At 34.2% G+C, this 27,872-nt stretch overlaps 1 protein-coding gene across 2 annotated transcripts; it reads right to left on the bottom strand.

Annotated features, from left to right (window-relative positions):
- Nucleotides 1-502: 502 nt before the first annotated feature.
- Nucleotides 503-27,637, bottom strand: LOC110100343 (proline-, glutamic acid- and leucine-rich protein 1-like). Of its 2 annotated transcripts, XR_002303552.2 has the most exons (14): nucleotides 27,373-27,637; nucleotides 27,066-27,182; nucleotides 26,906-26,970; nucleotides 26,299-26,404; nucleotides 26,134-26,205; nucleotides 25,509-25,568; nucleotides 25,245-25,374; nucleotides 24,975-25,168; nucleotides 4,786-4,970; nucleotides 4,227-4,351; nucleotides 3,703-3,989; nucleotides 2,851-3,088; nucleotides 1,510-2,303; nucleotides 534-823 (listed from the first exon to the last, which is right to left on the bottom strand). XR_002303552.2 is itself a non-coding variant. In XM_020827793.2 (13 exons), the coding sequence occupies exons 1-13, from the start codon at nucleotides 27,607-27,609 to the stop codon at nucleotides 1,561-1,563; spliced, it is 2,559 nt and encodes an 852-aa protein (XP_020683452.1). In that variant the 5' UTR covers nucleotides 27,610-27,637; the 3' UTR covers nucleotides 503-1,560. The 2 variants fall into 2 exon arrangements, 1 of the variants encoding a protein (XP_020683452.1); XM_020827793.2 differs by having other exon boundaries at nucleotides 503-2,303.
- Between the last annotated feature and the right edge of the window lie 235 nt (nucleotides 27,638-27,872).

Raw genomic sequence — 27,872 nt, forward strand, 5'->3', positions numbered from 1 at the left:
AAATCAACCAAAGGATTCCCTTGACAAGGTTCGAAACAAAACATGAAGGAGAATATTCCAATATCCATCAATCTTGGACCACAAATTCTTAAACATGAGAGGGGAGATTGCAGTCTTGCATAACAATAAGGGAGTGATCAGAGCATAGGTGTTCCCAACCAAGCTTGATATTTATAGGGAGAGAGGCAAAACTCTTAAAATGGTATTTGGCTAACTATAAAAATCTACTGAAATCAAGCTTAAACAAACTTTGAACTAATCGTAAAGATTAATTCTTTCTTCCATCTAAATAATTTAACCAACAAAATAATTTAAATTATATACTAAAAACAAACCTTAAATGAGCTCGAACTTATTGTTTTGATATTTCCGAATTTCTCATTCTCCCACAAAAAAAAATATTACTAAATCAATTCTAATCTATACATAATATATGAGATCTTCTAACTTATCGAAATAAATTCATTAAGATTAACAATGACACACAGAATTATTAAAAAAGTTAAATAAAAGAAATATCACTAACAATAATCAATCAACACTTTTAAGATATACAATTACAATGTCAACTATTTGAATCTAATTACAGAGCATAATCTTACAAAACAAGCTGACAAATATAATTAGAAATCATTAACAACTTTCTGCACTTAAAAAAAAAAAAATCTTACAAACCTGCAAACCAATTCTATTCTTGAATTTTCGCCTGCATTGTATGTAGATGGGGTTTTTATAGGCGCTTCCTCGCTCCGCACGGCCCCGGCCAAATGCCACTATCCACGCCTTGGAATCAAAGGAAGACGCACGGCTCGAACTTAAAGATCTGTAATTTACATATCTGGTCAGGGAAGTGGAGAACGGGCGATGAGTAAAATGCGCCAAATCAAATGGGGTTTTACTAGAATGTGCCAAACTGATTGACGCATTTTGATTGCACCAATCAATCTGCGAATGCTTCAAAACGTTTCATTATTTCGCTCGCCCCTAATTAAATTTTCTCCCATACGTGCTCCTACTACTCGAGCATACTTCTGTTCCTTTCTAAAAACAATTTGTTGTTGTTGTGATGATATTTTACTTTATCCACAAATTGGCAAAAATATTCAAAAAGGGCAAAATAGAAACATAATTAAAGCACAAAGCCAAGCTGAAATGCAAAAAGTTAGCAAAGCTAACAAATGTTGGAATCATCAGAAGAGACCTTACCTGCAACTAAAGTGAAAGAATGAATCAAATGAAAAGTAAAGGTTGAGAAGAGATCAAATACAGTGAGAATGGGATCAGTATCCACATATTGTAGAATTTTTAATACAAAAAAATAAAAAGAGCAAGAATTTTCTATGACTCGTTCGTAATAGAAAGCCATTGAGTAGATACTAAAAGTTCCAATATGTGGATCATAAGCCTAATTGTGACTAGTTTTACTGATCAATAGAATTAAAATGAATAGATATCAGAGCAAAATATAATAGAAAAAAAATTCCTTTCAGGTACAGAATTAAAACTTACCTTCCCATTATGGCCATAAGCTCTACATTAACTTAAAATTTTTATAATATTCTATTCAGAGTCAGGATCACCGTCCACAATATCTGGCAATGAACCCAAGGAAATAGAGTCTGAATCATAAGATAGCATTGCATCCTTTCCCTTGTCCAAATTAGGTGTTCTTCTTGGAGAAGAATCTTCTTTAATCTTGCCTTTTGAGAGGCCAGGAGCATTGCTGCCCTGGTTGCTCGTATTTACAGATATGTTCACAAGACTCTCACTTTTCTGTAGCGTCATATCTGCAGCAAACACTGCTGAACTTCCTTGGCCAAAATCCATCTTATTGGGTGAAGCATTGTGGAAGCTAATTTCGTTTCTGGGCTTAGACTCTCCTGTTTTCTCTTCAACAATAGTAGTTTCATACTCTAAAACATTTTCTGAATTAATAGCCAACGGTTTCTCCATAAGATCTTCAGAAACATTTAATAATTGATTGGTTGTTTCATTGTATTTATCATTCAGATTTCTGTTCTCTGATAAAGTTCGTCCCTCCTCATCAAACCAACCGCTGGATAGTTCTTCATCCTCTTCATCAAGGAGTCCTAAATCACCTTTTGAGAGAGAAGGAAGGTTTATTTTAATATTATTGTTGAAGTTACGGCCTGCAAAACTCTGGTTGAATCCTTCGCCAACTGATAGATTATTGGGAGGGGGATGGTCCACAAGTGGCAAAGCACGAGGATGTATGAGAACTTCAAGAGCAAGAAGGGCGTGTGCACAGAAGGTAGCTATCTTTGATCCAGTTTCCTGCCTTCCTGCAGTATAATTCCAAAGGAATAATCATTGCAATGAGAAAACAACAGCATTTACAGGATTTTTTTTCTTTATGTTAAAAACTAGCTTTTTAACTTCGATGATGTGTTAATTGATGAACCTTAAATCCCAGAACTGTAGTTGTTAGATTTGTTAAGTCTATATATTTTTTACAAAATTCATTATATTAAATCATTGATAAGAGCAAATAGCGAGTAATGCTAAAACTCCAATATGATACAAAGTGTATCGAAGCAATCAATATAGAAAATTTAGAAGGAAGGTTTTGAGAAAGCAATTACAGGGTGAGGTCATAAGTAGAAATAATCATTTAGAAAAAAAAAAAACAAAACAAAACTGAAGTCCTCCTAAAGCACTACATCACACTCAAAATTACACCAAATATTGAACAAAGAATTATAAAGGTCATTATCAATGATGGATCCAACTAGACAAGAAAAGGGCAATGTATAGTTCAATAATCGATTGCTTTAGTAAAATTGATCATGCTACTTGAAATTTAAAAAACCTAATTGATGGCATTATTACCTCTTCGAAATAGATCAAGACCTTGGGATAAATATGGAGATCGAGTATGAGTTGGTGAAAGAAGAGATGCTAGCAGCACCTCCAAGGTTGCTAACTGGTAATCAGCAAAAGAGGATTCATCTGTCAATAAACACAGCTTGTTTTCATTCGCCCAGCTTGCATCAAAAGCATTCGTAGCCACAATTATCACCAGGAAATCAACGTCTGGACGCCAGCACTCAGATTTCAACGAACCACCCTGTTAAGTTTCCAAAAATAGTTATTGAAACTAAAATACAAAAGATAGGAAAATGATGCGGTAAGTTGATTTCAAATACCTTAACCAAAGAGATACATGAAAAAGTAAATTATATGGATCACGGGAATTTAAAAAATTGGGGTGAAACGTAAAATGTCAGAAAATGAGGGCCTAGAAAGTGGGTGATGAACTTTTTAATATTTGTTAATTGTTATATAACACAAACACGTATCATATACTTAAAGCCCATTAAGACAACAAAAGATAAATGTCTTTCAGATATGAAAAATCTGAAACTCATAAACCTTTGGAACGTATCATTGAACATTTCTTGCTTGAACCAATTTTAAATTCAGAAAAAACAATTTTCCCTAAGATTTATTATATATAAGTAAAATAATTAGCCGAAACTATTTTCATGTATCATGACCATTCCTAAACATCCGTTATGTGATGAAATATTTGTTGTCCATCCTAATGACATGCAAAGCTGGAATCAACTAACATTTAAAATTGTCAAAAAAGTTAAAATGCAAAGATTTTCAACACAACTAAGGTAAGAGAGATGAGTATAACTTTATATTTAAAAAGCAGTTTCATCGATACATTCGTACCATTGTAAGAAGAGCTTCCAATGCTTTTAGTGCAGCAATCTTCACAGAAAGAGGAGCTTGTGATTTCTTGTTGCAAGTCTTAAAGCTTAAATCAACACCATTGGAATGTTCCGCTGGAATTACTGAGGCAAGTTTCCTCTTCTTGTGGTAATTTTGTCGAAATGTCTCACCAACTAAGATAGATGATTGCATATTGGAAAGCATTGCACTACTCCCAAGCTCAAGGTTATCAGTAAGGTCAACAAAAACATTATTAACTACTTCTTGAGCAAGGTAAAGAGCCATTCCTGATCAAGGTCAAATTTCAACAGTTAATCACATTCATTTATCTATAAAAGTAGATAGCATTTTTTATAACAATATAATTAAGGATTACCCATTCCTTAAGAAAAGAAAAGAAATCAGTCGCTTATAAAGATAGATAAATCGTTAGCATTTCATCCTTGAATGTTTTTTTAACTAAGTACAATATTAAAGATTGGAAACTGAGAATCACATTTGGAAAACAAATGAGGTAAGCATACCAACACCCATTGAGATCAGCATCTGCATTATAGAGTATACTTTTCTTCTTATTGAAGGCATCCTAGCACTCCTGAAATATTCAGTGAGGAGCCGCACAACATTGGCACCATGTGGCAAGAGTTGGCTGCAGCCATAGATAGCATTTTTAAGTGAGTGCAAATTTATAAAGTAAACTTCATGCAGGATTGTAGTTCAAGGCAGAATTAAATACATCAGAACAAATGTCTAGAAATCATCAAAAACCCTATTGAAAAAAAAAAGATAACTTCATTCACTAATGGCACAACATAATCTTACTTTTGGTAAAGAAAAAAAGGCCATTAATATTTCCACAGAGCAGAACTACACTGCATAAACGCAAACTCTGCCAATACTAATAAAAAATTGAGGAAAATGAAATAGTGAGGTTTAAAAGAAAAACTGAATATTCAAGTGGCTAAAATAGGCATTAAATTGCTACTGCTACACCTAATCAGTAAGGGAAAAAAAATCATCTTCAAGAAAAAATTACCCATTTGAGTTGAAAGAACTAAATCAAAAGATACATAAAACTCTTACCTTCGTAAACCTTTGATAATTGCAATAAGAAAATCCAAGCAACCCAGATGAAGGGCTGGAAGCTCTGCACAAAGAAGTTCCTGATGCATGGAAGTGATCAAAGGAAACAAAGTACCATGAAAAGAACCATCCACTTGAAGCACTCTCCTAACTGTAGCTAGCAAGGGGCGCACAGGAATGGACACCTATAAAAGGAGGCTTTAAAAATCTGATTTAATAAAATGTTGAGAAATTAACACACATAATCTAACAAAATTTGAGAAAAAGGTCAAAGCAAGCAATTTCTATGGGGCCATTTTAATATCAATTATTTAACATGTTAAATTTAATCACTTGATCAATCAATGATCCAAAATAGTCCATTTCCAGGATTATTTGGATAAAAGTTGATAAATTAAGGAGCAATTTTGGATTAGATTTGAAGAGTTACAGAGTCTAAATTGAACATATTTGACAGTCTGGGACTAAAATACCTCTACACAAATAGTGCAAGGGCCAATTTGACATTCGTTTCAATAAAATATATTAAAATACTTTAGTATATTCATAAATGCCAAAGAATGTATCTACAAATGTGCGTGTGTATGACTTCTACCTTCCTATGAATATTTTGATGTATAAATTTCAAATATCAGATCAAAACAATCCATTTTGCTAAATAAATTTATAACAAGTGTATTTAAAAAAATATGATATAGTAAAATGTATGTGCACGAGCACGCGCACACACATATATATCATCTCAAATGCAAGATTAAAACATCCAATTCTGTTTTAAACCATTAAAATTAGTGGAATGCTCTGTTCCAATAATTTTTCAAAATCATTTAATCTTTAATCGAACACATCAAAATTTTTATAATAAATGAATCTGATTAAATGATACGATATCTGTGATATCAAAGTGTTGAGATTATAAAGAGACTTAGAATGCATCTTCAATACTTGATATATTTAAATGTATTGAAAATTTTTAATTTGGTGAAATACAAGGGTAAATGAAAATTTCTAATAGGGTTTCTATATGTTATACAGCAATTCTTGTATTTATCATATGCTTCATGAATCGTTGAATCATCATAAAATTTAATGAAACTTCATCCACAAATAACTCGTGTTGTGAATCTTAATTAGTGTGATCTTGTGTAATGAAGATAACATAAAGTAATGGATGAAATTGGAAGAATAGTCATTCGCCTCCTAGAAGTAGAAAAATCTTCTCCTCATAAAATTTGAATGTTGACCTTGAAATATACAATTAAAATCATTCATTATCTTTAACATCACAAAGGCAAGTGGCACATGTGATTTTGAGAACTTTTAAGATTCTACATTCATCAATTGGATGCACTAAAATTTTCTCAATAGCCAACTCTAATTGCATAAGAAGATTATTGTGATTTTAAAGCAAACAAACCTTCAAATGGGTTGAAATTAATCCATGAGTTGAAATTTATAGTGCATTTTTTAGAAAATATTAGAAATGATCTTTCTTTATTAGATTTAAATGAGAATTTGACTTTTAATAGGACACAATGAAGAAAAAGGATTCATGTAGCCGACCCCCCGTAATGGGACAAAGGTTTGATGTTGTTGTTATTGTAGTGAAATACACAACTAACACTGTCGCTGTCAGGTCCCAACCCGAATGAAAAAAGTTGAGGGTTACATTAGATTGTAGGCAGCCTGTATAAAACTTATCAAATAATAATAACATGAATCATTTAATACATTGCATTAATATTAGGGTGTTCCTTGAAAGCTATGTGGTGTGTGACCTTAATAAAACAAGAAGAGTGCAATGGCCGCTGCACCAATGCCTGGGTGTAGTATGCAATTAAGCAAGGATTTCCATATCATGGATGGATATGAGCTAAGAAGCTATTCTATGAAAGTAAAATTAAGATATGAACATGCAATATATACTCTCTTAAAAACAAATAAATAGATGTTAGGATTCATAGGAAGATAAATATTTTATGAATTCAAAAAAGTAAATGGGTTGGAGAAAAGGCTAAGGAGATTGATAATTTAAGATTTAACCTATTATATTAGAGTAGGAGACGTATTAAAAATTGTGCATGAGTGATTATAAATAATAGTTTAAAGAAAAATGTTCTAAAAAATAATAGAATTGAAGATAGAATTATAGTTTTAAAGATTGCAATAGATACTAATATTATTAATTTTATAAGTGCTTATGCTCCTCAAGTAAATTTGGATGTGTTCAAAATTAAAATTTTGAAATAACTTAAAAGAATTAATACAAATGATACCTCTTGAAGAAAGAATTGTTATTTAAGGGGATTTAAATGAACATGTTGGTAGAATATTTTAAAAACATTCATGATGACGAGTTTGAGCGACTAATAAAAGTGGTAGGACTATATTAAATTTTACTCTAATTTATAATTTTTTTAAATTTCTAATAATTTATTAAAAAAGAAGAAATGAGCATCTTATCACTTATAAGAATAGATATAGTAAAATTAAGATTGATTATTTTTTATAAGAAAAACATATCACTTAGATTGTAAAGATTACAAAGTCATTCCTAATAAAGTTTATATATCCTACATCGCTTATTAGTTTTGAACTTTAATATTAAGGAACGAAAAATTAAAAAGAATAAAATTTTATCCAAGAATTAGATAGAGCATTTAAAAAATGCTAACAAAAAAATTTTATAGAGTAAGATTTAAGATCTCAAGATTTTAATTGTGCATGAAAAAATTAATGATATGTGAAAAAAAAAGTAGCAAATCATATTAAGAATATTGTAAAGTATGTGTTTGGAGTATCAAAATAAAAAGCTCTTAATAATAAAAATAATTAATAGTAAAATTAGAATGTGCAAAAAAAATAATAAATAAGAAGCTTTATTACAAAAATTAGTTTAGATGTTAAAACTTAAAAAATTGAGAAACATATTGAGGAGCTTACAAGGAGTCTAAGAAATCAATATGTGATGTAACTAATTTAGCTTTTAATGATTTATATAATAGACTAAATACAAAGAAAGATAAAAGATATATGAATAAGTTAGTCAAGTAAAGATAAAAGAAATTTTTAATTCAAGTGAAATGCATTAAAGATGAATATCAAAAAATTTTGAAAATATGAAAATATGATTGACTGTAATGACCTTAACACCTTAAATAAGAATGGAGATTACCTTTGTTAACATCGTACTAATAAAATCAAAATTATAGAGGCTTTAAAGAGATTGAAGTGTGAAAAAATAATTGGAACTGAAGATAATCAAATTAACGTATGGAAATATTTAGGAGATGAAAGGAATTACTTGGCTTACTAAACTTTTTCAATATTATTTTAAAGACTTAAAAAAAACATCAGATGAGTTGAGGAGTGTGTTGGTTCTTATTTTTTAGAATAAAAATAATGTACAAAAATTTGTAAATTACAGAGGACAAATTAATATGTCATATATTAAAACTATGGAAGAGAGTAATTGAGCACAGGATACGACATGATACTAATGTCTCTCAATTAATTTGGATTCATGATGGGCAAGTCCAGTATGGAAGTTATAAATTTATTAAGATGTCTGATAGAGGAGTATAAAGAGAATAAGAAGGATCTACATATAATATTTGTTGATTTAGAGAAATCATATGATGAAGTTCTAAGAGAAATGCTCTAGAGAATTCCAGAAAAAAATGAGTTAATAATATTTATATTCTAGCCATTAAGGATATGATTGTAGGAGTTGTTACTTGTGTTCAAATATAAGATGATTTGACCAAGCATTTTCTATTTCAGTTGGATTACATCAAGGATCAATTTTAAGCACATATCGTTTTTGCTTTAGACATGGATGTTCTTACTAGACATTTGGAAGAGGATGTCCCTAATGTATGCTTTTTGTTGATTATCTTATTGATAAGACTAGAGAGGATGTTGAAGGAAAACTTGAAGTCTTGAACTATGGAGATCAACCTTAAGAGTTTAAAGACTTTTATTTGAGTAGACCTAAAGTTGAATACATTGAGTGTAATTTTAATAGTAATAAATCTAGTCGGGGCTTTAGGTGATTAAGGCATTAAAAATAGTACATATTTTACATATCTTAGGTTTGTTGTATAAAATGATAGTGAAATAGATGAAGATATTATTAGTAAATTTAAGTTGAATGGTTGAATTGGAGGAATGCATAGAGCTTATTGTTTGATAGAAAAGTACTCCTCAAACTTAAGGGAAAATTTTATAAGATGATATTGAGACCTGCAATGCTTATTGGCGCAAAATATATGCCATTAAAAGAGAAGCATAAAATTAATTTAAGTGTTGTAGAGATGAGGATGCTTATGTGGACAACACCGTCACAACACTAAAGAAAATGTAGCCTTTTGCGACGGAATAATCCGCCACAAAACAAAAGAAATCCATCGCAAATACTGATTTGCAGCGGATTTGAGATTAAACTCAAAAACTCGTGTCGCAAAATTGTTTGCAATGAAACAATCTGTCACAAATCCGTCAAAACCTGTAGCATTAATAAAAAAATAGCTCCTGCAATTGGTTATTGAGATTTCAAACAATACGAATTCAAACAGTTTACAAGCAATAATTAATAGTAATAAGCAATAAAATAGTAACAAACATTCCAATAGCTCAAATAAACAATCACATTTCATAAAATTCTAAAATTTTCATAACACTGTTAAAGTTTCAATAATTTTTTATACATCAAAAGAAGTAAACTGAATAAAAAAAACATATTTACAGACATTGAAGGCGGAATCTGTCCTCGCTATCATGCTTAGTCGATGTAAGCGCTGGTTGATTTCCATCAATCTGTTCTCTCAATCTCCTAAGTTTATCTAGTATCTGAATATTCATGTCCACCTATGTTTTTCGGATATTTCCTAACTCCTCTATCAAGTTAGTCACTTGTTGGTTATATAAACTCCTATGGTTGCCTGCAGAGTAGCTGATAGTATAAGAGGATTGTCCCTCGTAATATTGTTTAAAATTGGGCAATATGAGACTCACCTTGAGGCCCGCCTCAGCGTAATTTCAATGAAAAATGCCTCAAGTCTTACGCCTCAAGCTTTTTTTATGAGGCTTATGCCTCATCTTGGCTAAGGCCCGCCTTGAGACGCGCCTCGCTCTATTTATGTATATTTTTTATTTAAAACTTAGCTAAATCCTATACAAAAGCCCAAAAAAAATCATGCCCTCTTGCGCTCCAAAGTCGCATTAACTTCCTCTCAACTGTCTCGACCTTCAGCCCACCGCCTTCGCTGTAGCCACCACCGTCTTAGCTGGGGTCACTTGAAATACGCATACCGCCACCATCTCCTATAAAATTTAAGTATTAATCTTATTTTATGTTGATGAAAAATATTTATGAAAGAGTAAGATGGTTGAAATAAATAAAGAATTAGATTGATAGGTATTGGACCTTACAGGATGAGGTAAAGGGGATGCCAATTTGTTATAATGACTCAAATAAAAATCCCCTTAGTAATGATAGTACAGATGATTTCTGATTTGTTGTCAATTAATTTAACCTTATTAGTAATTAAATGTAGATGATTAGAGAACTTAGAAGAAATTTAGAGCTAAACTTGATACTATATGATACGTTTATGCAATTCATATATTTTATGTTGTTTTTCTCATGTAATATTTGGATTTCAATCCTATTTCATATAATTTAATACTTATCACTTTACATTTTGTATAATTTTTTGTTTGATATGTATATAAATTTGTTACTTCATAGTTCAATAGAAAGTTAATATACAATCATTTAACATATTATTTAAGTATTATATAAAAAATCACTTTTAACTTTTATTTTTTACTTTGCGCAATTTTTAGATTTTGAGGCTTACGCCTCAAAACGCCTTGAGGCTTACGCCTCGTCTCATGAACGAAAAACGCCTCAATACTCAATTACGCAATTTTAATAATCCTAATCCATAAATCCATCCCTTCTGCATTCCACCTATCATTTGTGACCAAGTGCGATAGTCAGAAATATCTATAGATCCCCCAGAGGAAACCTCAGATGTTGCAGTCTGGCTCTCTCGAAGCATTGTATATTCATCCTACAAAATATAAAATTAAATTAATCGTCACTTATAATATTTCTATAAGCATAATATCCTTATATACTTACATATGCCCTCCTAGCTCGTTCATCAACACATTGTTGATCCTCCTGACGCTTATGAGCATGACTGTGTAACTCAACTGTAGTGGGTTCTCCACTATCAAGCATCTACTTCTACAATATACTTAGATTAGCATGCATAAACAAAAAAATTATTAAAATCTATTAAAATTCTAACCAATTATTGTATATGCTCAGTGTGTAGAATTGAAACCCTAATATGGAGGGAGCTACCTAGGCCCCCGACGTCAGAAACTCAGTTTTGTCTGTTCTGCTCCCTCCTCGCTCTAAAATCTAGGTTGCCCCAAACACTATTGAGCTCTGCCCATACACCCTCTGTAATCCAAAGTGGTCGCTCACCTGTCCCCCTAATGCGAGTGAACAGGCCACGCAGGTGAGTTGCTCCACATTTCCCAAAATTTATTTTGATTCGAGTAGCATGCTCGGGCAATCAATAAAAATTTGCATACAACAAATTAGAAAAAAATTATTCTTTATTAGTGTAATAAAATATAAAGAGATGTTAATAATATTGCGACTTACTAACCTCAAACTTCCTGAACAACATATCATGCACTTCCTTTGGGATTTTCTTTCAAGAGACATATGGAGCATCAAACTTCCTCCGTATGATATCCCATATGTTGTGCATGGGCTTCTTTGATGGATAAAACCTCTATAAAATAATTAGTTGAAGAATATTTTTTCTCAAATATATGCATAATATAAAACATACACATTTATGTACGTGTCACCCTCAGGCCGAATCAGCATGTGTCTATCTGCAATAGGTGCTGCGACAACCTGTGTGGAAGGTCTAGCTGCAGTCGGGGTACAAGGTCCAACTGCATAAAGCTGAGGGGGTGGTAAGTAGTAAAATGACGGAACGTATGGTGAATAGAGATAAGTAGCAGGGAATCCTTAAGGTGATGAAAAGCGAGAGTCTGTTGAGTAAAACAGATGACTCCCTTTAGGATGTGTAGGTAAAGTGTTGCTAGGCTAGGTATGAATGGCAGGCTGTGAAGAGGAGTTCCACTCCAGTACCTCTAGCCCTACTTGTTGGTATTATTCCTACGCCTAAAAATATTTTTGATCATCCTATAGGGCTCATGACCTACAAAAGACATTTGCAAAAATTAAGGAAATAATTAGCTATAATTTGTATATTTATAAAAAATGAAAGAAATAAGTAAATTAAATGCAGGAAAATGAACTACTGTATGTATGCTAACATGTAAAAAAAAGAATTTGACTTTTAATAGAACACAATGGAGAAAAAGGATTCATGTAGCCGACCCCACGTAGTGGGATAAAGGCTTGATGTTGTTGTTGTTGTATACTAACAGGTTAAAAAAAAACTATTGTATGTATCCTAACATATAAAAAAAATCCAATGTATGTCTGCTAGCATGTAAAAAAAGAAACTATTATATGTATGCTAACATTAAGAAATATATATTGTATGTATAGTAACATGTAAAAAAAGAAACTACTGGTTGTATGCTAACATGTAAAAAAAACTACTATATGCTAATAAGTGATATATATTTATCTACTAACTATTAAACACAAGGTGATTCACTTTCATCTGACTAGAACACATCCTTACTAGTCACTACTAACATCTTCAATGTTCTCCTCAATGTCTAAGTTCACCTCCTTTAAGTGCAACTCGGATTCATAAACTACAATTGGATCACCTACATCATCAGCAGACTCTTTAAAATTTGACATACACTTTTTCTTGATATGCTACTGGTATTGATGTAGTATTCTTAATAACCCCCCTAGATTTAGTTTTGATTACTAAAAGCCAATCTTGCTTGCCTTACAATCTACCTAGATAGTTAACAAAGAATACTTGGGTAGCCTTGCTAGCAAAGACAAATGGGTCGTATTTTCTATATATTCTACCTCGCTTTACTTTTGTAATATCATAAAGTGGATGCACCTTGGTTCCTCTGTTTTGCATTGGATCAAATCAATCACAATTAAAAAATACATGTTATTCGCTTCACCAGGATATTACAACTGTAGTACTTTCTATAAGACCCTATAATACTTACAATTATGACCTGTATGACTGTTCCATTTCACACATACATCACAATTTTCTATTTTCTGACCTTCACATCAAGCTTTGGTTTGAAATCTGTAACCGTTGACAATAAAAATTGGTCAATATTTTTTGCTCTCATAGGTTCCCAAACAAGATTCATTTGTTGACGCACATTTTTTTTGCATCGACCTGACCCCGATCAAGCCCGACTAGGCTCAATCGTGCTCGATCAATTCGATCGAAGATCGTCGAAGCGAAATTGACCCAAATCAAACCTCGATTTAATTAAATTAAATCCAATTTAATTTAATTAAAATCAAATCAAAATCAATCAAACCCCGTCAAGCGTCGTCGAGCCCAATTCGACGTAATTCGGCGCCGATTCAAGTTTAATTTCGCAAAATTAACTTGATCGGACCCACTTAGACCCAAACCGACTCAAACCAATGTGAGTCGAGTCCGATTTAAGCTCAATTTCAGCCTTAATTTATCAATTGGGGCTAAATTGACTTCCCAAAATCAGATTTCTTGATCTAGGGCTAAGATTTCTCCTCAAATCCCACCCAATTTCAAATCAATTGGGCAGCAATTTCCCTCGTTTCACAAAACGAAGCGGGGAGAAATGACGTTTCGGGCGGCTCTCTCCAGGCACCTCTAAGAGAACAATAGGGAGCAGGGGGGAGCATTCGGCTCCCCTGTTTTGTTCCGTCCCAAACCAGAGCACGGGGGAGAGGGAGAGAGAGCCGTTCGGCCCTCTGGTTTTGTTCGCCCGTTCCATCTAGGTGGAAGAGAGAGCAGGAGAAAGGAGGGGATTTTCCCCCCTGTTTGTGTGTCTCCAGGCATGGGAGAAGAAGAAAGGGCGGTGCTTGTCCGTCCCTAGCCAGCAGAATAGAAGGAGAGCCGTTCGGCTCTCCTGGTTGTCGCCCATCCATCGCAAGCCAGGCGGAGGAGGGGAAAGCATAGGGGAAGAACTTCTCATGTTCTCTGCTGCTGATTTCTTCTTCCTTGGACTAAAAGAGGGAAGCTTCTTTCTATTTTCTTCCATCTCTTCAAGTGAAAGAGCAAAGACCTGCTCTTTTCCTCTTCTCAAGCAAAAGGAGAAGTGTTGGAGGATAGTAGAGAGACTTGAGGGCTGTCCATTTGCTGTGAAGACTTCTCCTTTCTCCAAAATCAACTCCGGCGACCTCAAAACAGTGAAAACTGCTGTTTAGAGAGTTTGGACACCAAGCGACGACCTCAGGGAGCACTCAAACAGTGAAAATTGCTGTTTGGAACGTCTTGGACAGCGGTGGTGACGTCCGGAACACCTTGGACAGCAATCTTCCTCCCTTGGAGCGGCTTGGAGTAACTTTGGAGCTTGGATTGGAGCTTAGACAGCAATCCGGAGCTTGAATCGGAGCTTGGATAGTGCTTGGAGCTTGGATTGGAGCGCTAGGACAACCCGAGTGAGGTAAAATCCTAAAACTTAGTGAAACCTAGGGTCCCCCCCAAGGCTATTGATGTGTGTTTGACATCCCCAAGCCATAGGTTCCTTAGAAACCTCATTTGTTTGCTTCCCCAAAACCTATGTGCGCTGTCCTCTCCGCAAAACAACAGAAATCCGGTGATTTCCGTTTGTTTGCTCTCTAGTGAGAGTCAAAGAGGCATGCCAACGCGTGTAGGGGTGTTGGATTGATATCCAACACCTCTCGAATGCATGTAATAGCATTCATATTGTGTTCAAACTGTCGCCTATAACAAACCTAGGCTTCGTCGTCATAGCACCCAAATTTCGAGGCTATGCATTTGGCCAAATCAATTGCATGGTTCTTAGAATTTTGATTATGCCAAAATTGATCTAAATAAAATATTGTAGGTCTCTTTCTCTAAGGATCGCACGCTTTTAAAATTGTTGGGAGATTGTTAAGCATATTCATTTAATTTGTAGGGCAAACTTTGGTTAGATGTGGGTTTCCAAAGACTCATAAGACACCCCTTATGTGTTCTTGAATTACTTCAATATGCTTTGATTCTCTTAATTCTCATGGATAAGAATGATGGTGAATGATCCTCTAGTATGCAAACTATCCAATTTTTGTGTCATGGCAAAATTGATATAAACTTTGGAGAGTTTGTACGTAGGAATTGATAGTCTCTACAAGTTAGTGAATGTGAATGTGTTTGGTTGGAAACAATATCACTAACCACCAATCTTTGTGGGGTTTCTCATAGATCTTCAAAGGTCTATGTTGTAGACCCCACAATGTCTATGACCAACCAAATTCATGATTGATCTTTTCACTAAATTTAGAGCACACAAGTGATAGTCATTGTTGGTTTACATCCACTACATTTGGGATTTGGAAATTAACCAAATGGGTTTATCTAATCTTGAAGTGGGCTTGAGATATGACATGGGCCCTCAAAGGCCCATAAGCCTTCATGCTCAAGTTTACCAAACTCCATTTGTGTGAGTTTCCAAATTCAATCATTGAATGAAATGATCAAAATCCTTAGAGATTGGAACCTCGCATAGAAAACCTTCAAATGTTTTAATAAATCAAATCCTATCAAAACGGATCTTTAGGACCTTCCTAGAAAACCTTCAATCACTATTCATGACAAAATTGATTAGATTGTTCTTAGAAACTTTAGGTTTGTTTTCATGCCTTAACATGAGTCAAAATCATGTTTCCTAGATCTCTTGCTATGATTATTAAACTTCCAAAATTTCTAGATTATGCCAAAATTGATCTAGAGACCTCTCCAAAGCCTTAGAAAATCATTCTTCCCTTTTCTAATTGAGTCCAAAACACTCTAAAAGGATATAGGGAAATTCCTTTCAAATGGGCATCTCTTCTTTCCATGAGTCCAAAACATTCATGGAGGAATGAGAAATCTTCTCTCGTACATAATGTTTGGAGCATTCTCAAAGCTCCAGGTTTTAGATTGTACGAATCATTTGCAACTTGGAACCAAATCCCAATTTCTTTCATCCCTTTTGTTGGAACATAAACCAACAAATATCCCCTTCATGTGTAATATGTTGGAGCACCCTCAAAGCTCTAAATTATTCTATCACATGAGTCTTCAGGACCTTAGGATCAAATCCTAAGTCCAAACCTTTGTTTGTTAAGACATGAAATTAACAAATGAATCATCCTCTCCCATGTACAATGCATGGGGCGTTCTCAAAGCCCCAAGTGTTGGAGTGCATGGCTCACTTGGAGCTTGGGACCAAATCCTAAACTCATTCCTTCGTTTGTTGAGTCACAAAACCAACAAATGGATACCCCTCTCTTTCATGTATGATAATTTGAAGTCTCTAAAGGCTCCAACTAATATCGTTACATGGTCCTAAACCTTAGAAATAAATTTTAAGTCACCAGCCCTTTGTTTGTTGAGACAAAATCAACAAACAATTATCCTCCCTCATGCGTCGCATTTGGAACCTTCTCAAGGTTCCAAATATGTAATTGCATGACTTTTAACTCACCTTAGGAGCTACCACCAATCTTCCCATACATAAGGTTGTAAGCTCTTGAACTTGAGATCAAACATCAAGTTCTTTCATCTCATTTGCTTAGCCACTATTTAGGCAAATGAATACCCCTCCTTGGACACCCAATGTCCGAGGAATCCCTTTCAACATGCAATCAAAATATTGCTTGTTGCTTCTCTCTTCTACAACTTAAGAGTTGTAGAAAATCCTCTCATTCTCCTAAAACAAAAAAATTAGGAGAATGTACAATTCTCTTTGAACATCAAATATTCAAGGAATGTACATGAGCTTGCAACGTCCAAGTTGCACATCTCTTCCCCCCTCATTTACCTAGCACAAATTTGGTAAATGATTGTGTATCATTGAGCACATGGTTCATTGATCTATCCTCCCATATGCAAACCATAGGTTGTGTATCTCTTCCTCTCTTTCTATGACCCAAAGGTTATAGGAAGATCTTCTCATCCTCCTAAACTAAATTAGGAGAGTGTGCATCCCTCTTTGAATACCAAATATTCAAAGAGCATTCAAGAGTTTGCAACTTCTAAGTTGCATCTCATTTTTCTCCATCCCTCCAACCCAAATTGGAGGAATGAATCCCTCTTCTTTGGACACCAAACGTTCAAAGAAACTCCTCCAATTTTCAATCCCTAGGTTGCACTTTGGACCACCTCTTTTCCTACAAGCCTAAATTGTAGGAAACCTTTAGATTCCTTTCCATTTGCCTAGATCCAAATTGGACAAATAAATTTGTCTCTTTGGACTTCAAATGTTCAAAGAACATTCATGGATTTGAAACCCATAAGTTGCATGTTCCTTCCCTCATTTCTACAACTCAAAAGTTGTAGGAAATTCCATCATTCTCCTAAACCCAAACTAGGAGAGTGCTTTTCCCTCTCTGGACAACAAATGTTCAAAGAATTTTCATTGATTTGTAATCTCCAAATTGCATCTTCCCTTCGCTTCTCTACAAACCAAAAGTGTATAGAATTTTTCCTCTTCCTACAACTCAGAGGTAGTAGGAAGATATTTTCATTCTCTTAATCCAAATTATGAGAATGTATATTCCTCTTTGAACATTTTCATGGGGTTATAACTTCCAAGTTGCACCCTTCTCCTCCATTCCTTTCCTCCAACCCAAGTTGGATGGAGAGATTCTATTATTTGGACACCCAAAAGTCTATAACTCTTGATAATTTGTAACCAAAATTATAAGTCATCCCTCTTTTCCTTCGACTCCAAGAAGTTTAAGGAATCCTCTCAACCTTAGCCTAAAAGCTATGAGTTTGATCCAACTCTCCTCCAACTCCAAAGTTGTAAGAGATTTCCCCTCTTTTTAGCTCCAAAAGCTAGAGGGAGTTCTCCTACAATTAGCCCAAAAGCTAAACGTTGGATCTCTATCTTTCTCTTTTTAGCTCCAAAAGCTAAGGAGAATTCTTCAACATGTAGCCCAAAAGCTATATATTGAACACCTTTCTTAGATTCAAAATCTAAATAATCTCTTTTATTCAACATTCCTTTCCTCCAACCCAAGTTGGATGGAGAGATTCTATTATTTGGACACCCAAAAGTCTATAACTCTTGATAATTTGTAACCAAAATTACAAGTCATCCCTCTTTTCCTTCGACTCCAAGAAGTTTAAGGAATCCTCCCAACCTTAGCCTAAAAGCTATGAGTTTGATCCAGCTCTCCTCCAACTCCAAAGTTGTAGGAGATTTCCCCTCTCTTTAGCTCCAAAAGCTAGAGGGCGTTCTCCTACAATTAGCCCAAAAGCTAAACGTTGGATCTCTATCTTTCTCTTTTTAGCTCCAAAAGCTAAGGAGAATTCTTCAACATGTAGCCCAAAAGCTATATATTGAACACCTTTCTTAGATTCAAAATCTAAATAATCTCTTTTATTCAACCCAAATTGAGTGATCTTTCCTATGACATTTAAAATGCTAAACCTATAGATGTCCCTTAGGAGTTGTCCTTTCTGTTGAAGTACATGCTACCCTATTGGATGAATTTCACAAAATCCTAAGTGAAACCCCTTAGGCATGTCTATCTTACCCTATTAGATAGACACTTCTCTTATCCAAACACTAAGAGAATTTCAAAAACACCAAAAAATTACTTAGGTTCCTTTTGATGCAATGATCAATCATCTCCCTCAAAAGACGGGATATGCCTACATCATTGTGCCTTAGGATTGATAAGTAACAGACTTGCCCAAAAGCAAGTAGTGGTTCTTTTATGGGTTCTTCATAACCCCTCCTAAATATGAAAAACTTAAAAATCAACTAAAATCTTTAAGTCACAAACAACTTAAATTGAAATCACCCTTGGATAAAGATTAAATATCTTCATTTTAAAATAAAATCAAACACCCTTATTGTGACATGCTACACAAGCCTCACACACTTAGGTACACAGCCCCTTAGGCATGTTGGGATTAGGATTTTCTTTTTTGTGCGTATGTGCTTGATGTTGTGGAGAGATTGACTATTGGATTGTCTGCGTTGTAAGCACTTGCCCTTAAGTGAATAGTGTAGAAATATACATGTTCTTCTTGCAGGTGGCCATATCTAAAAGGGTGGCGCTCATAAATAATAAACTGCTTGCATGACAGGTGCTGCTTAAAACCCTCCAAAGATGTGGTCAATAGGGTAGAAGCATGTGTTTGACACTCTAAGTGCTAAACAAAATTCTTAATGTGATGCTTTATTATATAAACTGCTTCTAATCCATTGCAGGTTTGAGTCTCTTTTCTTTTCAAACATGTATTTGATAAAATTGTAATTGTATCAAACTTGTGGGAGTTTGGAGCAAAAGAATGAAGAGGACTAGAAGGATGTACCTGTCAAAGATGAAGCCCAATGTCCATTCAAAAGTTAAGAGCCTGAAGAACCCCCCACAAGTAGAGTATGTAATTTTGACTGGGTTGTATAATGACAGGCAACTCAGCTGTCAAACATGTTTGTAATAACTCGGACTCTATTTACATTCCATGCATTTTATTTATAAATAAAAGCATATTTGATTTGTTTACCTGATTGTGCAATAGAAATGCATCTTTCTCTTAGGTTTCTTTCTTTGTTTTTTCTTGGGTGTGGATTGAACTTTTGATACGGTAGGCTCTTAAGATAAAATAATATTTCTACCCATTAAATATAATCAATCTAAAAATTGATTTAGGCTCCACGATTTTTTAAGAAATAAGAAAGTCTTGCATGGCTCCCTTCAATGAGCTAAGTTTTCTAAAAATTAAAACAATCATGCATAGCCCAAATGTGTTGCATATAGAAAGCCCTCATATAAGATTTAGATAACAAAAATATATTTTCAACATATGCAAACCCACATAAATAGGCATCTTGGCCTCAAAGTCAAGTTATAAGCTCTATCTTCTAAATAAAAATAGCATTCCCACTCTACATCTGCATCAAGACCGGATGATATTGTTTTAAAAAAAAATGTTTAGGTGGGTCTAGCTGGTAGTCCCCTCCAGCGGGACAGTAAATCCAGAGGTCGGACAGATTATGCCTCATGTGAGGTGTAATTTGTAAGTCTCTTTTGCATTCGTTAGATTTAGGTTTGAGGCACTGTCTGTCGGTAGTTCTCACCTTAGTTTTAGGGTCCGAGGCGTTGGTTGATTCTAAATCCAAATCATCCCATAAGCTCTCACTTTTCGGGCAGTTCCTCCAACACGTATTATTGGAATGTAAGCCCCAACTTTCTAATAAAAATATCAACTTAAACCAAAATTAGATTTCTAAAATGTAAAGCCCAACATAGGATAGTTTGAGCACCTCTGAGTTTAACTCAGAATTAAGTGCTCCTACTTTACCTCCCTTGGCCTTCATTCCAAAATCTAATTTCTAAGTTGATCAACTCCTCTATGAAATTCCTAAATGACCAAATCCTTTAACTAAAACTTTCATGGATTTCAAAAATCAAATTTAGCCAACATTTAAATGACTTCCAAATGAAGAAAACCATTAGTTTAATCAAAAGTTTTCTCAAACCAAAGTTTAAGATGTAATTAACCATAAGGGCTTGCCCCTATGGGACGTCTGTACCCCAGAAATAAAATAAACCCCATTTGACCAAACATCAAATGGGGGAATCTCTGTTTCAAAATTGTAAATTTTATCATTAAGTCCATAAAGAATGGTATTTTTATCCTTCGGGATAATATATCATGTTCTTATGGTGTACTCGATTATAAAATATGCAATTCGTTTGAGGATACAAAAATTCTCTAATATCATTATCTTGCTATTATCTGGCTTCATTGTGGACCTGATTTGTGTAGAAAGTATAGATATTTTATTATCATTTTCACTAAATTAATTGATTAGATATAAGGTTGAAGTGACTTGTCGAAATACGTATTATTTCTTTGAACCAATTTAGAAATTTAGATTACACCCTCTTTTCCTACTATAATAGTTACATTGTAATAAGACCATTAACGAACTTCCTGTAAAAGTTTTAAAATTAGGGTCTCTATGTATAAGTCTATAAAATTTATAGAATCTTAACTTAAACTTACTCAAGATATGGCTCAACTTCAGCACAATTAAGCAGTTTGTACAACGAGGAAACTCTCGTCTCCTTATCTGTCACATAAGGGATAGTACAAGCGCCTACTGTCTCGCCACCTCCGTTTAATACTGATATGTTACTGGTAGATAGACATACATCTGGATCACCCAAATTTTGAGGTGCAGTATTCCTTGTTGATTATAACTTTGTATCAAAATAGTATGTAAAAAATTGAGTAGTCTCATACATCAGGTATATTACATATATTGATCCTTCATGACATACTATTTTCTTTATAGTTTTCTTAAGTTTATTTAAATACCTGAATGATGTATGTATGAATTTGAAACTTAATAATAATATTTGTTATGTTATGTTTACACAAAATTACCTCTAAAAATGATACATCCACTGATATTAAATAGGTCTACCAACTCTAATCTCATATGATAAATACACGGGCATATGTTCTATTTGATATTGTTATGCCCAACATGAAACAAAGGTTCTTCATTAAGTCTTGATGAGCAGAAGTCTTTGAAAAAGATTCTTAATTTGGTCAAGGGATTTAAGATAGAATCTGAAAGAGAACTAAAAGCAATAGGCAACAAATATTCAATGAAGATATGACAGTCATAACTTTTCAATCTAAATAACCTCCCCGATCTCATGTCAACAAATCTATTGATATTGGAAGCATATCCATCAGGTAGATTTAGGCTCTACACTGATCCATAGACAGCTTACCTCTGCTCTAAAGTAAATGTGAATTGAGTTTTTGGCTTAAGATGTTTACTATTTCCACCTTCCTTCAACTCGAGCATTTTTCTCCTTCAAATCCATCAAACCTTTTACATTATCTTTAGATTTACCCTAAATGTCCATCACTGTATTGAACATATTATTAAAAATATTATTCTTTATAGGTATCACATCCAAATTATGTTTGATCATATTTATTCTTTAATACATCAAAGACCAAAAAAATACTCTTCTTTATCAAATTATGAGTAACTGCATACTCGGACACTTTGTGAACAGTATGATGAAGAATCAATTATAGTGGGATAAAATTTACTCTTTCAAATATTTCTTTGTTACTTAACCTTGGTGGAGGCTATGTTGTCTCCACTCTATTCTTAGTTAAAGCATCCTTATTTCGGCTGAATGGATGATTTACAAATAAAAACATGCGGTGACAATCAAACCAAGTGTTTTTTCCTACATGCTTCAAAGTGAATGATTTAATATTTTCCATGAAATATGGGCAAGCTAGCTTGCCTGTAATGCTCCATCCAGAAAGCATACCATATGCTGTAAAGTCACCAATTGTCCAAAGTAATACTACCCTCAATATAAAATTTTGTTTGATGGAGATATCATATATGGTAACTCCTTTATTACATAATAAATTTATGTTCACTGATTAAAAGTTGAAAGAACACATCTATCTTTGCCTTTGAATTATGTGGATAGTTATGTGACTCCATCAGTGACTCATTGTATATTGGGCAATAGAAGAGCGTGTGTGAATTAGTGCAACACACTAATACATTTGGTTTCCCAAACGTAAAGCCACTCATCCACCTAAGCATCCTCATCTCTGCAAAACTTAACTTAATATTATACTTCTCTTTCAATGGCCAATATTTTACACCATAATAAAACATTACAAGTCTTATCGCCATTTTTTAAAATTTTCACTTAAATTTGAGAGGGACTTCTCTATCACACAATAAGCCTGATGCATTCCTCTACTTCAACCATCCAACAAGAATTATGCTAATAATATCTCCATCCATTACACCATAACCATGAACAGTAAACTCTAAGAGTAAGCCACTCATCCGCCGAAGCATCCTCATCTCTATAACACTTAACTTAATATTATGTTTTTCTTTTAATGGCCAAAACTCTGCACCATAATAGAGCACTGCAAGTCTCACCACCATCTTATAAAATTTTCCCTTAAGTTTGAGAGGATTTTTCTATCACACAACAAACCAGATGCATTCCTCCACTTCAACCATCCAATATGAATTCTGCTAATAATATCTCCATTCATTACACCATTATCATGAACAGTAGACTACAAGAGTAAAGCAACTCATCCACTTAAGCATCCTCATCTCTGCAACACTTAACTTAATATTATGTTTCTCTTTTAATGGCCAACATTCTACACCATAAAGCATTATAGCTCTCACTACCATCTTCTAGAATTTTCCCTTGAGTTTGAGAGGGACTTTTCTATCACACACAAGCCCAATGCATTCCTCCACTTCAATCAACTAACTTGAATTCTACTAGAAATATCTCCATCCATTACACTATCACCATGAATAGTAGACTCTAAGAGTAAAGCCACTCATCTAAATAAGCATCCTCATCTCTGCAACACTTAATATTATGATTCTCTTTTAATGGCCAACATTCTACACCATGAAGCATTGCAGGTCTGACCATCATTTTTTAGAACTTTTCCTTAAGTTTGAGGGGAAACTATCTATCGCACAATAAGCCCTATGCATTATCCTCCATTTCAACCATCCAACACAAAATCTACTCACAATCCAACATGTTATGATTATTATATACAACATTCTCATCTCTGCAACACTTAACTTAATATTATGCTTCTCTTTTAATGGCCAACATTCTACACCACAAAACATTGCAAGTCTCACTACCATCTTATAAAATTTTCCCATAAGTTTGAGAGGGAATTTTCTATCACATACAATAAGCATGATGTACTACTCCATTTCAACCATCCAACACAAATTAAACTAATAATATCTACATCTATTACACCATCACAATAAATAATAGACTCATGAAATTTAAGCAAGAAAGATGGATACCTTCTCAATGGGCAAGCTCCGATTGGCCGAGAGGAACGTCATGGAAAGAGCCGGGCAAGGTCGCGGGCAGAGGTCAGATGACGGCGAGGAACTGTCGAAGGAACGACGAAGAAGAATGGTGGCGTACTTCAAATGTGACAGGAAGGAGAGTCGTCGATGGAGGCAACAGGAAGTAACGTCGTCAAAGGAGGCCGAGCAACTGGCGGTGAGAGGGGACACGACAACTGTGAAGACAAAGAACGGCGATGTAGTGTGACTTTAGATGCGAGAGGAAGGAACTTCGTCGAAGGAGACGATGTTAAGTGAATTTCATCAAAGCTTGCAGGTGCAGTCAAAATAGAATGCCGAGCAAATGAAAAAAATGGTCAGTCAGTTGGTTTAGATAAGGTTTTTTGCGTCAAATTTGGGACGGATTTTTCACCGCAAAGCAGTCACAAAAAATACCATGAAAAATTCCATCGCAAAATCATTGCAATTTCAGAGGAAAAAATTTCGTCGCAAAGTCCATTGCAAATCCGCCACAAATTGATTACTTTTCTGTATTGTGAGCAGCTTTACACTTACAGACATAATGCGAATCAAGTATACATAAAAAAATTGGAGTAGCTCTAGTGGCAGATAAGATAGAGAGAGTCACCTTAGATGGTTTGGTCACATAAATGTTGGCCTTTTGATGACCTGATTAGGAGAGTTTATGTATTAGTTATGGCAAATGTTAAGAAAAGTGGAGTTAGACCCAAAAAAAATTAGTTAGAAAGTAATAAAAATAACTTTTTCATTAAATTTAAATGAGAATTTTACTCTTAATAGAAACTAATAGAAAAAAATAATTCATGTAGCCGACCCCACGTAGTGGATAGTGGCTTGATGTTATTATTGTTGTTGTGAAATACACAAGTAAAACCTTGAATTTTAATAGAGGTTTCAACTTATCATACTTTTATTTCAAGTGTTTTGATGAATGATTAAATTACTCCAAAAAATGGGTGAAGCTCAATTAAGTAACTTTCAATTTTTTTTATCATAGAAGGAGAACATCCACTCTTTAATCTCTCCTTAGACAGCCAAATAAGTTATGTGATTAAAGATAGATTAAATTCATGACATACCGGAAAAGGATAAGGATTAGTGAGCATAATACAGCAAGAATGCATTAGAGCAGTCACTCTTGGAACTAGTAATTCACTTAGTCTTCTGGTTGCTGGTTCAAATGCTTCTCCTGGCAATGTTTGACCTCCCAACGGGGGTGGGGGATCCTTGCCCGGAGGAACTATCATTCTCATTACCTCAGAACTTTTCTTTTCTAGAAAATAAGAGAATGTATGTTACTTAAGATGTAAAGACCGATAGTGGATTCAATAAATGTGGGGAATTTGCACCTTCTTCAAGCCCCTGGAAAGCATCAGTGAGAATTGAATTTATGGCTATAAGAATCTTCTGAATAACCAAATAGAAGCTTTCTTCATCTCCTTTCACCTTAGGAAGTATTGCTAAGCCAAGGGAAAATTTCTGAGAAAAAGGGCACAAAATATTCATAAATGAGAATTAACACATAAAAATTGCAATGAAAATGCAAGACAATTGGCTATCAATGATAACATTTCTTATAATATATTTTGTAATTGCTAAAAATTTGTCATCACCTTGGATGTATTTAAGTCACATTTTGCTTCCATGATCTTTGAAGTAAGAACAGCTTCAACCTGACATAAAATTATGATCTCATAGAACATTATTGGCATAGTCATTGCATAAAGACACATAAAAGAAGGATGACAATTAGAAAATTCTTCTGGAAATTATAGATTTTGCATATGATAGAGCAAATTATAAGAAGGACTGCATAAAAACCGTTTTTCATCAATTATAAAGTTTCAGAATAGAAAATAATTTCAATAAAATTCTTTGCCGCACCAATCATAGTGATTAGCGGAACATTAACATTGTGAACAGTTCTTCGGTTGCATCATCATAACCACCCTTTTCTAACTCATTTATCTACTATGACAACTTTTAATTAATCAACTATTCATAGTGCATGACATATTAGCCAGTTTTCTATTACTTGCTAGTTTCCCATTTTCACAAGGTAGATTGAGAGCCTATAAAAACATGTTTAATTACTTGAATATAAAAATTTTAGATTTGATTGCCGAAAACTAAATATCTGTAGTGTGGCTCACAATGCCATGGCGTTCAACCTATATATATATATATGATAGTCAGCACACTGAAAAATCACAAGAGAGCACAAGTGTTTTTGCTTACAGTGTCATAGTGCTGATTAATGGATGATGGAAAGAAAGACATAAGCGTGCATAGCAAATTTGCTGCAACATCCTGGACGAACATGTAATAAATGTAAAAAGCATCAATTATTTATAAAAGGTGATGATACAAGAATATGAAGAAACATTATTTGAGGAACCTAACCCACAAAGTTTCTCCAGCATCCTCATTTAAAATCTGCATAACTGGCTTGATAACTTTTCTAGCAAGCAATGTTCCATCTTTTTTAAGATATGGAAAGCAGGCCAACCTGATGACAATATGAAGATGTCAATACATGCTGCTCAAATTCAGTTCTCCTCTTTCAAGTACTTAGAAAAGCAAAGGCTGCATTTTCCTTACATATAATAAAAGTATTTTAAAAGCGTGGGAACTAGACATGCTCTAAATCTAACTTCTTAATTTCTTAAACTTAAGCTAATCTTTTTGAAACAACACATGAAAAGTTTAACTAAAAAAATGAGCCTTAAACCAATTGTAATAGTTAAATAATCACCTTGGAAATTGCGCTTACTTGAAATACACTAGAAAAGCAAATCAACTATGTCTTTAAATAACATATATTTCTTTTTTGCATTTATATAATTTAAAAATAATAATAATTTATACCCGTTCAAAAATCTATGATTTATCACAATAGAATCTAATGAACAATATTGATGTTATTTTTAATAAAATAGTCAATTTCTGTATCAACAAGAAAAATTTCCCAGCTCCTTGTATGAGAATTGAGAAGTGATAGTCAACTAACCTCGTGAAAAGATCAGCCAATGAAGCACAGCAAGCAACTTTGATAATATGGGTGGCGGATGGAGACTGTTTGCATCAACGGAAAGGAATGAAACTACATAATATCCATAAATGCTAATAAATAATAAAGGATAGCTCATAAAACTCTTTTTGTAGAATACCTGAAAGTTTTCAAAAAGTTTCTGAAACCAAATAGTGTATGATGATTGGAAACGATCAGAGCAGCATTCTTCGCTTGTTACCCCTAGCAAACAAATTCCGGCCCAACACTTGTCTGGCTAGATCATTAAATGCCAACCAGGGAGTAAAATAAATATGGTATTTCACCAAAAGTACAAATTTGAACAGCAAAAACTGCATCTTTCCTAATTCAAATAATGCCACCATAAAAAAAGAAGAAGAAGAAGAAGAAAAAGAAAGTAATTGTGATTGCTTTTTTTATGAGAAAAAGACAATAGGAGAAACTACCGCGCTATTCGAGGCCAGCGAAAGGACGCGTTCGACCCAACCATCGACGGCGGACCTCCAAGCCTCAACAAGCTTACGTTCGGTGATGTCCGGGTGGCGCTCAAATAGCAGTCCATGGGTTCGCACGTGAGATAGCACAGCGGTGAGCTCTGCGAGTCGAAATGGCCGCTTCTCGTCGGGGAGGCGATCACGAACCACCGAACGTAGCATTGGTGGCTTCAGGCAGCAGTCGTCCATGCCGCTAAAGAACTCTGCCGCCGCCACCGCCCCCGCCCCCATCCAAAGGTTCTACTTGTCCTTCTCTCTCCTCCTAATAATACCCTTTTTTTGATTATCCTCGGGAGGCTTTAGGGGCTGTTTGGCAACAAGTGGGATTTAACTTTAGTGGGATTTAATAAATCCTGTAAATTCGGATTTAGTAAATCCGAAATGTGTTAAATCCACTTAGAGGCGTCTAGGGTTTGCCTTTCATCTTCTCTTTTCGTCGTTGCTGTTCGGCT

The sequence above is a fragment of the Dendrobium catenatum genome, unplaced genomic scaffold, assembly GCF_001605985.2.
Source record: "Dendrobium catenatum unplaced genomic scaffold, ASM160598v2 fragScaff_scaffold_72, whole genome shotgun sequence".
Classification (NCBI taxonomy): domain Eukaryota; kingdom Viridiplantae; phylum Streptophyta; class Magnoliopsida; order Asparagales; family Orchidaceae; genus Dendrobium; species Dendrobium catenatum.